This window comes from Vigna unguiculata, chromosome 6 (assembly GCF_037176805.1).
Source record: "Vigna unguiculata cultivar grain cowpea cultivar isolate G323 ecotype 2 chromosome 6, ASM3717680v1, whole genome shotgun sequence".
Classification (NCBI taxonomy): Eukaryota; Viridiplantae; Streptophyta; class Magnoliopsida; order Fabales; family Fabaceae; genus Vigna; species Vigna unguiculata.
The window spans coordinates 9,221,189-9,234,785 of record NC_140797.1 but is presented as its reverse complement, the minus strand read 5'-3'; the positions used below and the strand labels follow the sequence as shown (position 1 = coordinate 9,234,785).

Below are 13,597 nucleotides of genomic sequence, written 5' to 3'. Positions count from 1 at the left end.
GATTAAAGTGTACCAACACCGCGTGTACTATAACAAAAAGAAGAGAGATAAACTAATTCTGCTATTTATAAAACTAACTAATACAACAATCAATCAAGAACCAAGCGCTAACATCTTGCCTTGATAGCTTGAGTGTGAATATCTTCCCTATCAGCATGGTCAGTTTATGGAAAAACTTAGAACAATAAATGAACATAACTGAAACATCAGTATATGAGCAATTTTATTGCTGTTGTGAACCTGAAGTTGATGTTCCAGTTTCAGCCGGGGCAGTTGCTGCCTGTCCAGACCCTGGTTGTATAGAATGCTGATAAGGATGATTTGCTGCTGATGGCTGTGATGGAGGCCCTGCAGCATTGTATGGAGGTGGATACTGATGATGGTGATAAGGAGGAGCTGGAGGCATAAAACCATATGGAGGATAATACTGATGATGATATTGACCAGGTGGAGGAGGCATCAATGAATGGGGATAATGTTGCATCTGCGGCTTTTCCAAACCAGGCTTGTTCTCCCCTGACCCAGAAGGCCCACCAGGAGGACCGTCTTGGGATGGAATAAGAGCACCCATTCTTTGAGGATCCATTGATGGGTAGTAGCTTCTTTCCTGCTGAGGAGGTGGTGGATTGTTATAATAAACCACTCCTTGGGTTTGGTCCTGGTTCTGCTGCTGTGATATAACTGCCCGAGGCAACAATCCGCTGTGAGCTACAGATGCCTGTTGCCTTGCTTGATCAGAACTGTCAGACTCAGGTTTTGAGGTCTGAGGCCTGCCCCACATCAGCTTTAGCCTTAGGCCCTTAATAACCAATTTGTTGCAGAGTTCTTCTGTTGCTTTCTCTGCACCTTCCCTGGTTGTATATGTTACAAAAGCACAAGCCCGTTGGAGAACCATTTTGATGGATTCAATTTCTCCATGGGCATAGAAGTGATCCCTCAAATCCTGCTCTGTGACCCTAGCATCAAGTCCACCAACATAAAGAGTCTTAATGCTCTCATCCTCAGGAGCCTCCAGAGTGGTCATCTCTCCTGCCTTCCCAAGTAGCTTCAAAGCCACTGGATCATTCACTCTAAATAAAATGAACAATAGGTTAACATGAGACCGAAAAAGAATGATCATGATCATGAAGGCGAGAATAGCCATTCCATTTCACTAAAAAACACACAACAAAATACATGTGTTTGGTTTGGCCACATATAGAAGAAAGCTAAAATTCCAAGTAAATGGCAGTTGGTAACTAGGTAAGAAATAAAATCCCCTCACTTATCCTCAAACGTTAATGTCAAATACCGGTTAACATAGCTCCTACATGCAGAAGAACTATCAAATTGCTTTTGCTGGAATAAAAGTACATGCAAACTTGTTATCTTATCTACGCAGCAGGTCATCACACAGAACCAACATAAAAGAACTAAGTGAATGCCTAATAAACTAACAGAATGAAAAATATGCTTGTGTTGCTTCCCAGTGACAAAGTGACAAACAGAAAAAATAAATTGGAGTAACAATTAAAAGAGAGATCAAGTAAGAAAGTGAAAAGCAAATAAAGTCATTTTCAACCATGCATACCCATAATAACGATCTTTAATATTTTGTTGAGACAACTCCCCAGTAACTGGCATCTCGTGTCGATAAGGGCACTCAGCTCCTCTGGTACATTCACCCCTTATGTAGAAACTGCAAATATGTGCTCGGTTTCTCTTGTAATATGGCGTTGTCCTTTGAAGCTTCATGATAGTATCATTTGGGCGCACTTTACCATAAGAGGATTCATAATCTATACCAGCTCTAGCCTGCACCATCCATTAATTCTTAGTAAAAAGATCCCAATCAAGTAATGATTAAAGAGAAGTAAAAAATAGTACAGATTTTTTTTAAAAAAAATAATAATGAAAATTTGAAATTTTCATTTCACAGCTCCTGTCAAACGATGTGTGAGAAAATCGGAGTTCTATGATTGAAGAATTCTTCATTCGAAATAAAAAGAAAAAAAAAGCCACAATATTACAAAAACCATGCAAGTCACAAAAACAACAATTCACTCACAACTACACATAGATTGACCCTAAACTAATTACTCCTATGATTTTTTTAAGGAAAATCTTGACTAGGATCAGAAAAGGTAGATAATTTCAGGCAGAAACTACACAAAACTGGAATTCAAATAAACCGGCTCAGAGTTTAAAAACTGTTAGAGTTGGAACATATGCACTAGTATAGCCAACCAGATAAAAAGAGGTAGCTAAAAAAGTTTCTGCATGACACAGAAGAGCACACCCAGATTTTGAGCAAGTGCAAGGATTAACCTAAACGATCAGGAGAAGGTCATTTTTCATTCAAAACAAGGATAAACATCTAGCGTCTTGATTCTCAAACTAGTTGTAGCATCGAAACACCACTAATTTCTAATCAATGATTAGATTCAACTATAAATATGACCTAACCTAATTTAAGGAAAATATACCTTACGGTCGTGCTCTTCAGCGAAATACTCCCTATTAACATCACTCTTTGGAATGGCATCATTGGAATCAATACTGAGAGCGGTGTCCCGAACTTGAACTGGTAGTCCATATTCAAGGTCCAGAAGGCACACTTGACAGACATTTTTCAATTTACTGCATGTCTGACAGATCTCACTTTTCTTATATCTTGCATCTCGACCAGGTCTCCATCTGAAAACAGTGAATGGCCGTGTACATATCTTGCACTCCTTGTCATAGTCTGCTCTGGTCTGCACCCAGAGATAAACATAACAAAAAACAATTAAACATACAAATGGCCTCCCACAATCTCATCTTCAATAAAACATGCTAAAATCTGAAAATTATCAATTATGCATGTTCATCGACACTCTCAACATGATTTTTCATAGTAAATCAGGAAATCACCAATTTTATATAATGATAGTTTCGAACTACTGTGATTGAAAAAAATTATTGTTCAATACAACCAAATGAAACAAATTAAAATAATTACTTGGTTTAAATCACCAAGGTAGATAGACATGTTTTCCTCAAAAAGTGAGATCCAAATTACCATGTACTTAAGCCGACCCACAACATCGGCTGCAATCCGATTACTCCATCTAAGACATCATCCAATGTGGGAGTTAAAAAGAGTCCTAACGGTTCAGAAACAAAACCATTGTCCTGGCTGACTATCAACAAAGGTTTAAACTTAACACTTGCATCTAGAAATCCCCCATTCTCACAATAACAAAACTGCAAGGCGCAACCTATCCTATAACTATTCCACAAATTCAATATTCAATTCCTAATTGCTGATCACATGAGGATGGTCGATATACCAAATCAAACTCAGTTGTTCCTTCAGCCTTTCAATCCCCAACAAACACACAATAATGACAGTATCATACCAAGGACAAGGGATTCATAATCATATAATCACATAACAATCACTAACCCACTCTATCCCACGAACACAAAACAAAACCAGTCGAATATTTAAAAAAGAGAAGGAGACAAGGAAACAAACCATTCGAACGTATGGACTGTCGCCGAGGCAGGATTCGCAGATAATAGGAAAATCGGAGCGCTCCCAACCGTCGGCTTCGTGGTCTCTGAGCAACCTGTGCGCCATGATTAGGTTAGGGTTTCACAATAACCCCTTCCTCCTTGTGCCAAAATCAAGAAACAATTCAAATATAATATTGTTTGCGTGATTCAAAATCAAAGAAGGAGGAAAGAAGCAATTCAAAATCGAATGAGAGTATGCGTTTGGGTGTTATCCACTCCACCACAGCAAACAGCAAGCGGAGATAAAGAGGGTGGATTATTGTTGAGGTATTTTGTAGGATTTTTTCTTTTAAGTAGAAATCTCAAACATTTTCATAACAAGATATTAAGAGATTTATTTTATTTTTTATCAATTTATTTTCCTTTTAAACTAATATACATATATTATTTTTTTTTTATCTTTTTATAATGGCTTAAATATCTTTTTGGTCCTCATTTTCATATAATGTTTAAAATAGTCCTCATTTTTAACGAATGTTTAAAATGGTCCTCATTTTCGCAATTTGTGTTTTATTTGGTCCTTTTCTGTAACGTCGTTTAAATCATTAACGGAACATTGTACAGGTAGCACGGTTTTAATTAGGGTGTGTTACGTGTGCTGTACATGTGACTAATTAACGTTAATTTTTCAATTTAGGGTAAATTTTGCAATTAGGGAAATTTTTTTATTTTCGTCTTTCTTGAGTTCAGATTTGCAGAGGAAGCAGCTAATACTTGCCATTTCATCATTGGATTGCAGATGCACTCTTCATTTCAATTTTCCAGTTAATCATCATCAACAAGGTAGGTGGGTTCAGGGTTTTCTGGGTTGTGTTTGCTCGTGGGTTAGGGTTTTCGTAATTCTATTTTTGGGTTTGTTTGTCTTTCGATTGTTGTGATGTTCTGCATGGTTTCTAAATTACTTCCATGATTTTGTGTAGTTTGTGTCTATAGGTGGGGTTCAGTGGGGTATTATTTTAGTTGGTTTGTTTGTCGGTTGTCGATGTTGGTGTAATGGTTCCCATTATTTTATTTGTAAAGGAAGAAGATTGGGACCGTAACATACCTATATAATGGGATTGCAGGAAGAAGAAGATTGCAGCAATACCAATTGGGAATGGATGAACAAGATTGCCAAAACTCATCAACTGCCCAAACATTCCCTACCAAAACCCTAGCTCACTTATTTATCCCCATGTTCTGCATGGTTTCTAAATTACTTCCATGATTTTGTGTAGTTTGTGTCTATAGGTGGGGTTCAGTGGGGTATTATTTTAGTTGGTTTGTTTGTCGGTTGTCGATGTTGGTGTAATGGTTCCCATTATTTTATTTGTAAAGGAAGAAGATTGGGACCGTAACATACCTATATAATGGGATTGTAGGAAGAAGAAGATTGCAGCAATACCAATTGGGAATGGATGAACAAGATTGCCAAAACTCACCAACTGCCCAAACATTCCCTACCAAAACCCTAGCTCACTTATTTATCCCAAAATATCTAATTAAGCCACCTGTACAGTACACGTAATACACCCTAATACAAATCGTGCCACATGTACAATGCTCCGTTAATGATTTAAACGGCGTTACAGAAAAGGACCAAATAAAACACGAATTGCGAAAATGAGGATCATTCTAAACATTCGGTAAAAATGAGGACCATTTTAAACATTCTGTGAAAATGAGGACCATTCGCAACAAACACTACGAAAATGAGGACCAAAAAGGTATTTAAGCCTTTTATAATATGTCAATCTAGTACTCGCTTCTAAAAAAGTGTCAATTGCATCCCAACTTTTGAAAATGTGCTTAAACTAGGTCCCTTTCAGACAAAAAATTACTAACACGGTTAACGATGAATCACGTGTTCATATGTGGTTTTTTTAATTTTTTTTCTTGCAAAATAGATAAATTGCAACGTGTTAGGTCCCTAGTGCGACACGTGGTATCGTCAGTGCCACCTGACAGAGCAATGCCACGTGTTAGTGTCATTATCAAGTGTCATTGTATTGATTTCAATTTAGTCCCCATATATGTCTTCTTCATTTAATTTAGTTTCTACTTATGTGTCTCTAATTCAATTTTGTCCAAAATTTTTTTAATAATTAAAATAATTTTTATATCCATTTTTTATAAGATTAAAAATAATTAAGTATAACTATTTTTACAAAATTAAATATTTATATTTATATTATTTCTCTCAAATTTCAGGCCAAATTTATTATTTGTATAAAAGTTATAGTAATATTTTTTTATTAAAAATGACTTTTTAACATGCTATATTATTGTATATTATTAATTCATGTTTTGTTAATTTACTTTTTTTTAAATAAAACAATATTGTCTCTCACTAATTTTAGACCAAATTTATTATTTGTATGAATATTATACTAATATTTATTTTATTAAAAATGACTTAATAAAATGACTTTTAACACTAATTTTTAAATTAAATATCAATACTGAATTTTTATAAAAATATTTTTACTTAATTAGTTGTAATCTTATAAACACTAGATTAAAAAAGATTTTAATTATTAAAAAAATTAGGTCAAAATTGCATTAGAAACACATAAACAAGGACTAATGAATCAAGAAGACATATATGGAGACTAAATTGAAATCAAGACAATGACATTTGACGATGACATTGACACGTGACATTGCGCCGTCACATTGCACTAACAATGCCACGTGTCACACCAAGGACCTAACATGTGGCATTTTTTTTTTAAATTTAAAAAATGAAAAAAAATAAAAATAAAATAAAAAAACATAAACTGACACGTAACACGTCGTTAACAATGTTAGTAGTTTTTGTCTGAAAGGTACCTAATTGAGGCACTTTTTCAAAAGTTGGGATGCAATTGACACTTTTTTAAAAGTGGGTACCAGATTGACACACATCTACCAAAGTGGGTATCATCCGAGTAATTAAACTTATAGCAAAAATCATTAGATGACTTATTTCATGCATTGATTAGATAAGTCTAAGAATACACATTAGACAAGTATGTTTGTACATTGATCAAATGAGTCTTGCAACCCACATTAGATGATTTTATCTATACATTGATTACATGAGTCTAGCAATATACATTAGATGAATATATTCATACACATATTAGATGAGTTTATCAATATGCATTAGACGACTCTATCCATTCTTGACTAGATGAGTCTTGCAATGCACATTAGATAAGTCTGTCTGAATAATAATTACACGAGTTTAGCAATACATTAGACGAGTGTGTCTATATATTAATTAGACAAGTCTAGCAACATATATTAGACAAGTTTATCAATAATTTGATTAAACGAGTCTAACAATACACATTAAACAAGTATGTTCATACACTGATTTGTATTTTTAGTGAGTCTACTTTACATATTTTTGCATGTCCTTAATATTTTTAGAAAGTTTACACTATATTTTTGCACATGTTACCTTTGTACTTTTACAAAGTCTACTATTTATATTTTTACATACATTTTTCACATTGATTATATTCAAAACTTACTTATAAACCTAAAAATATTTAATATTTCTTTTCCCAACCACTAAATCTCTTTTAATAAATACACGAACAAATACTAACCCGTTCATTGGCACATGTTTAAAATTAGTTTGTTTGAAAAATTTAAAAAGACATGTAATTTTTATTTGATGTAATTAAGTTGTCTTGTTTTTAAAAATGATCCAATTAGTTTCTTTTTATTATAGTCGTCAATGTCATGTTTGTAAGCTTGTATTATTTTCAATTTTTTTAATAAAAAATGACACATGTTAGGTCACCTTTCATGCCATGTCATTGTTATGCCATGTGGTAGTGCCCGTCAGAGTCACATGACAATATCTTGTATTCAATTTAGTTCTTATATTTAAAATTTTGACTCAATTTAGTTCCAGTCTTTTTAAAATGGAGCAATGTTCTCACTTTCTGAAATGAGACCAAATTATTAAGTATTAAGCTTAACTAAAATTTATATATATATATATATATATATATATATATATATATATATATATATATGTGTGTGTGTGTGTGTGTGTGTGTGTTAAAATAATTTTTTTAAATTTATACATCAGATCATTCCATCTAAGTATTGAAATTAATTTTATTTTATATATTTTTAATTTCAATAAAACAAGTTCGTATTTTAAACTTATAATATTTTTTAAAATATTAAAAATGTAAATCTAAAATGACACTTGTAATTTTTAAATTTTAATATTTGAAATAATTTAAAAGTTGTATTTCTCTTTCTTAGCTTATTTATAAATTTAATGTGACAACTATATATTAAGTTAAAACATGTAAATGTATTTGTCAGACTAAATTTATAAGATGATAACACATGCAAAGTCTGCCTAAGACAACAACACATACAAAGCTTGCCTAAGACGGAAGCATAAAAAAATTCTACCTAAGACGACAACACATGCAAAACCTACTTAAGATGGCAACATATACAAAGCCTGCCTAAGACGACAACACATACAAAGTCTTCCTAAGACGACAACACATGCAAAGCCTGCATAAGACAACAACACATATAAAGCATGCCTAAGACAATAACACATACAAATCTTGCTTGAACAACAACACAAAACCTACTTAAGACAACAAGTCAAATTGCTTGAGACAGAACCTATGTAAATAAGCCAACTATCTCACAGTAAAAAATGACCACCTACAAAATGACTAAACGATCGACCCACCTACAAGCATAAGTTGACTACAACTTTGCTAAAGTGATGAGTCCATGACTTACCATGAAGCAACACAGGACCTTCCAAGGAGAGTTATAGAAAAGGAGAGTTACATAAAGCTTGACTAGAAAGGGAGGCTTTTAACCTTTCTTTTTTATCTTTATTTTATGTTTCATTATGTTGAATTTCCTTAAGTTGAATTGACTTTGGTTGATTTGTCGACCTTAGTTGATGTGACTTAAGTTGACATGTTGACTTTTTGGTTTGTTTGTTTTGTAGGACATGCTAGTGCTAACTTGGAGGAGTATGGCACTACTTGGAGTGGAGGAGAGCATCAACTTACAACCAAACACATGAAGCATCTATTTGGAGAGCCTTGGGAGGGGAGGGGGGGGGGGGGGAGGTTGACCTTCTCCTTCGAGAAGGTCAAAGGTGCCACCTAGGAGGCTTGGAGGCCAAGCTAGGGTTCTCTCCTTTTCAAGACACCTCCTTTTTTTTACCTAGTTTCTAGAACACTGCTTTGTACTTTTGCTTATGCGCCCTTCTACTTTGTTTCATTGTAAGGAAACCCCTTTCCACACTTATAAAAGGGTCTCTCCTAGACTATTGTTAGGGTTGAATAGTTTGAATTTATATACTAATATTTAACCACTTTGTGAGAGAGCTCTCTTCTTAGTGTGTCTTCTCCCTCTAGCCTTATCTTGAGACCAGAACTTAAGTCGCGACATCCCTACTTATCTTGGGTTGGTGAGCCTTAATGCCCCCTAAGTGGCGCGCTACCCTTGCATCCCACCCCTTTTCTTGTCTTCCATCTTTGTTCATCTTTTCTGCTACTTCATGCACTTTCAATTCACATATTGTTTAAGTGATATTCTCTTCTTCTATTGAACTCTTGAAAATGCACCTTCACATCTAGATAACAATATTATCTTAATGTCTAGTGGGAAACTTCCTAGAGTTTTCTTAATCACTAAAACACCATATTTACTAAGCTCTAAAATGGGTCTTTATCACAAAGGGTTAGTTGTAACAATTTCATTCCACCTGCCAATCAAACTTCCGAGCTTAGGGGTATGTGTACCTACCCGACCTAACAAATACACTAAAGAACGCGACCCAACAAGGCCCATTCAACATTATTGGCTAAAATGGATAAATAATATTAACATATATATATATATATATATATATATATATATTGATCTCGTTACCATATATTAACATAATATATGGTCAAATCTCTATAGTTTGATTATATGACATATTAATATCATAAATATCCTTTTATACCATATACTAACAAAATATTTAGTTAATCTGGTTAAATAATATATTATTTTTATTATCATGCTAATTTATCATATACGTGATAAGTTTTTATTATCTGTTGAAATTTTTGATACACTAGATTTTGTAACAAATTTCATAGAGATTAGAAACCCTGTAAATACACATGATATTTTCCTATGGAGTATAATCCAATTCACACTCACTACTTTATACTTATAAATCCTAATACTTTCTTACTTATTTGAGCATAGAAAAGTATTTTGTAAATGGATCGATCTTGCCACCCCTCCAAATACCTACGCTTTAATTCCCTATAGTATCTAACTATTTTATATATTTAAAGATTTAAGTACTGAATTTTGTTGGAACCTGATAATTAATAGGAAAATAAGTTGCTCGAAACATCAAAGTATACAACAAATTAGACCAATTTACTGAAAACATAAAAGTAGATGATAAATTTTGTCACAATATCATGGTATCACGGTATATGAAAACATACTCCAATCCAATACTCAAGAGTGATTTTAAAATGACTTGCTTTTATTCTGCAGCCCCCTTTTCTTAAATAATGATGAAGGATTAACTTGTTTGCTTTTAAGATTATGAATATGGTGAAGAGTTGTTTAAAGAAAACTCAAGGAAATCCCCACTGGACATTAAGATAGCAAACTTTCTAGATGTGAAGGTTCCTTTCCAAGAGTTCAATAGGAGAAGAGATAGTATAAGGTGCTTAGAAACGAAAATAGCAAGAACACAACCAAAAACGAAAATGCATTGAAAGAAGAAGAACAAATAAAATGGAAGAGAAGATAGTAGTGGTGATAGAAGTGGAGCATGCCACTCATAGAGGGGGCAAAGCCAAACCAAGCTCTAGAGATGAGTGTATGGTGCCGCCACTTGCCTAGCAAGATAAGGCAAGAGTTTTTCCTCTCCTTGGGAGGAGGGATAACTCACAAAAAAATAGGTTGAAAACAAGAGTGTTTAGATTCAAAGTATTCAACCCTTTTACATGTCTAGGAGCACCCCTTGTATAGAAGAGTTTAGGGGCCTCTAAGCAAATAAAAGACACCTAAGGATGTCTTTACAAAAACCTAACCCTAGCTTCTAGAAACTAGGTCAAATAAGGTTACAAAAATGAGAGACAAAAGAGCCAACTATGATGTGTGCAAGGCTAATTTCGTTCTAGCACAAAAGGAGACAAAGAATGTGTCTCATATGTCTCCAAAAAGTGGCCAAAGTGTGCTAAAAACAAAGGAGTCCAAAGGTACATAGGTACACTTGTTTTATGCCTTTTACTTTATGCTTTATGCCTTTGCTTTACTCTCTCCTCCACATCATTTATGCTCCCCACTTACCATGCGCCACCTAGCATTGCTTTCTTACTCCTAATTAACCTACAAAGCAAATAAACATCGATTAACATGTTGGCTTAAGTCAAGTCAACTATAGTCAACAAGTCACACCTAGTCAAAGGTCAACAAGTCAACTAAAGTTTATTCAACTAAGTCAACTTAGGGAATCAAAAATAACAAACACAAATGAAAGGGATGAAGGATTAGTGAACTTCCTTTCTAAACATGCTTAGTATTCTTGAGCATGTGCCTCCATCCTTGGTTGGGGTCAATCCTTCATCGTCCTCTTCTCCTTGGAGAGAATTTGACCACAAATTCTTTAAGCCTTTGTAGATGGAGCTTGACTTGATTTGGGGGAGGATTTGCGCCTCCCTTTTATGAGCGCTTATTCCATCCTTTCTAAGGGTATTACCCCTAGCCTTGGTTTGGCCATTTATTTTTTCTAGACTACTCTTCCTTTCTTGCTTGTGCTTTGGGCCTTTTTTGGCTTGGGAAGGGAAGGAAGGGTGATGCACATCTTGCTTTGGAAGATTTTTTTTGTAGGCAAGTAACACCTTAGTGAAAGCTTGCCCCTTTTCTTTTTTTTCTTTATCATTTCTTATTATATTTCTATCCTTATTAACTTCTTGAGGTGATCGAGGTTGTAAAGTGATCTTTTTCCCATTTATGAAGAAAATTTATTGGTTAGTATGACCATCATGTAAAGTTTGTTTATCAAATTGTCATGGCCTACCTAGTAAGATATGTGTGACTTTCATGGGAACAACATCACATAGCACCTCATCTTTGTAGCTTCCTATAGAGAAGTTAATTAGGACTTGTTTATTGACATCTATTTCTCCCTCTTTACTTATCCAACCAAGAGTGTAGGGCTTAGCATGATGAATGGTCTCTAAGCTAAGCTTTTCCACCAACCTTGTGCTAGCTATATTGGTACTACTTCCTCCATCAATAATTAGAGAGCAAACCCATTTGTTAATTTTGCATCTAGATTGAAAAATGTTTTCTCTTTGAGTTGGCTCAATCTCACTTTGATCTTGACCTATCATGCGCCTTAATAACATAGGGTATTTCTAAAAAAATTTAGTTTTACTAGAGGAAGAAGATTCTTTTGAAAGAGAATGGGGAGATTAGTGTTCACTTTCAACATCATTACTCTTCTTTAAAATCATGGTCCTTTTGGTTAGGCAATTTAAAGCAATGTGATTATAACCCAAACATTTAAAACATTTACTGAAACTTAATCTTTGAGAAGTGGAATGGTGAATGTGATCACTTGGTGACTTACTTTTACTTGGTGGTTTTTGATGAGAGTTAGAAGGGAATTTATCATGTTTCTTTTTATCTTTTCCCTTCCATGAGTGACTAAAGTAGTGGTTGGGTGAGTAACTCTTCTTTGCCCTTCTTTTTCTTTTCAATTGAATTTCAATCCCAAGGGCAAGTGTGAAAACATTTTCAAGAGTGGAGTACTCATACAACTCTACTTTGTCTTGTATGTCTTTCCTAAGACCACTCACAAATCTTTTTATTTTCTCTTTGTTAGTTTCTTTTATTTCAACCCTACGCATTTGAGACTCTAATTCTTTAAAGTACTCACTCACACTCATAGAACTTTGTTGAAGCCTTTGGAGCTTCAAAAGAAGGTCCTTCCTATAGGAGGGAGGAATAAATCTAGCGCGCATAAGAGTTTTAATGTCCATCCAAGAAGCCGCGAGTGGCCCTTGATCATAATTCTTACAAACTTTGTGCCACCAAGTATTGGCATAGTCCAAAAATCCTAAAACTACTAGATCAACTTGTACTTGATCGTTTACATGATTTTCATTGAAAATTTGCTCAACTTTAGCTTCCCAATCAAGGAAGATTTTGGGATCACTTCCACAATAGAACTTAGGAATCTTTGGAGTTTGCTTCTCTTGTGATATGTTGCACCTAGAATGCCCTCTTTTCCTAGCTTCTCCTTCTTGCTCTTTAGCTTTAAGCCTTTGAATGTGCTATTGGATTCTTAGGTCACTTTGCTCCTTGTCTTTTCTCAATTGTTCAAAGGACTCCTTCCTAGACAACTCCAAATCCTGAAGCAATATCATCAATGTATTATTTTTGTTTGGAGTAGGTGCATTTGATGAACTTGCCATGATTCCTACAACAAAAACACTCAAATCCGAGACAAAATAAATGGATTAGAGGTTAGACAACATGAAAACCGAGATCAAATCCAACCTAAGTGTTTAGATCACTCTCCCAAAGTAACAAGGCAAGGCTACACTCAAAGCTCCTCCAAGGAGTGAAGAAAACACTTTGTTCAAAAATCTTTTTCTTGCATACAAGTGGCTCGGTTCAAACACTCAAGAATTTCAAGAAGACAAACTTACTTTGACAAAACCAAGAGTACCTAAAGACAAGCAAGAAAAACACAAAAACAAGAAATGCTAAACTTTAAAGAAGAAAAGTTTGAGACAAACTTTTAACAAGACTAAAACAAGAAAAGCACATTATAAGAATGACATGGAAAATACTTGAACATGCATTCCCTAGTCCTAAATCATGCATACACCAAGAAAGATCATAACCAAGTCAAAGAATGGAACTAATTTGCCAATATCACCTATTTCTCAAGCATGAAAACTAGTAGCATAACACTTAATGAAAAACACACTTTGAGTTCACCAATGAGCAAGTTTGCTCTCGGTTTTTTGACAAATTTTGGTGTAAAAATTTT

The 13,597-nt window shown here is 34.3% G+C and overlaps 1 protein-coding gene across 1 annotated transcript; it reads right to left on the bottom strand.

Moving 5' to 3' along the window:
- Positions 1-43: 43 nt before the first annotated feature.
- Positions 44-3,808, bottom strand: LOC114187868 (zinc finger CCCH domain-containing protein 40-like). Its single transcript, XM_028076250.2, has 4 exons — positions 3,500-3,808; positions 2,466-2,735; positions 1,571-1,794; positions 44-1,070 (listed from the first exon to the last, which is right to left on the bottom strand). Exons 1-4 carry the CDS (start codon positions 3,602-3,604, stop codon positions 224-226), a joined length of 1,446 nt encoding a protein of 481 aa, XP_027932051.1. The 5' UTR covers positions 3,605-3,808; the 3' UTR covers positions 44-223.
- Positions 3,809-13,597: the final 9,789 nt, after the last annotated feature.

Coding starts and splice junctions, on each gene's coding strand:
- LOC114187868 (XM_028076250.2), bottom strand. CDS start 3,604: ATGGCGCACAGGTTGCTCAGAGACCACGAAGCCGACGGTTGGGAGCGC. Junction 1,795..2,465: donor CTGAAGAGCACGACCGTAAG/GTATATTTTCCT, acceptor TGGATGGTGCAG/GCTAGAGCTGGTATAGATTA. Junction 1,071..1,570: donor ATTAAAGATCGTTATTATGG/GTATGCATGGTT, acceptor CATTTTATTTAG/AGTGAATGATCCAGTGGCTT.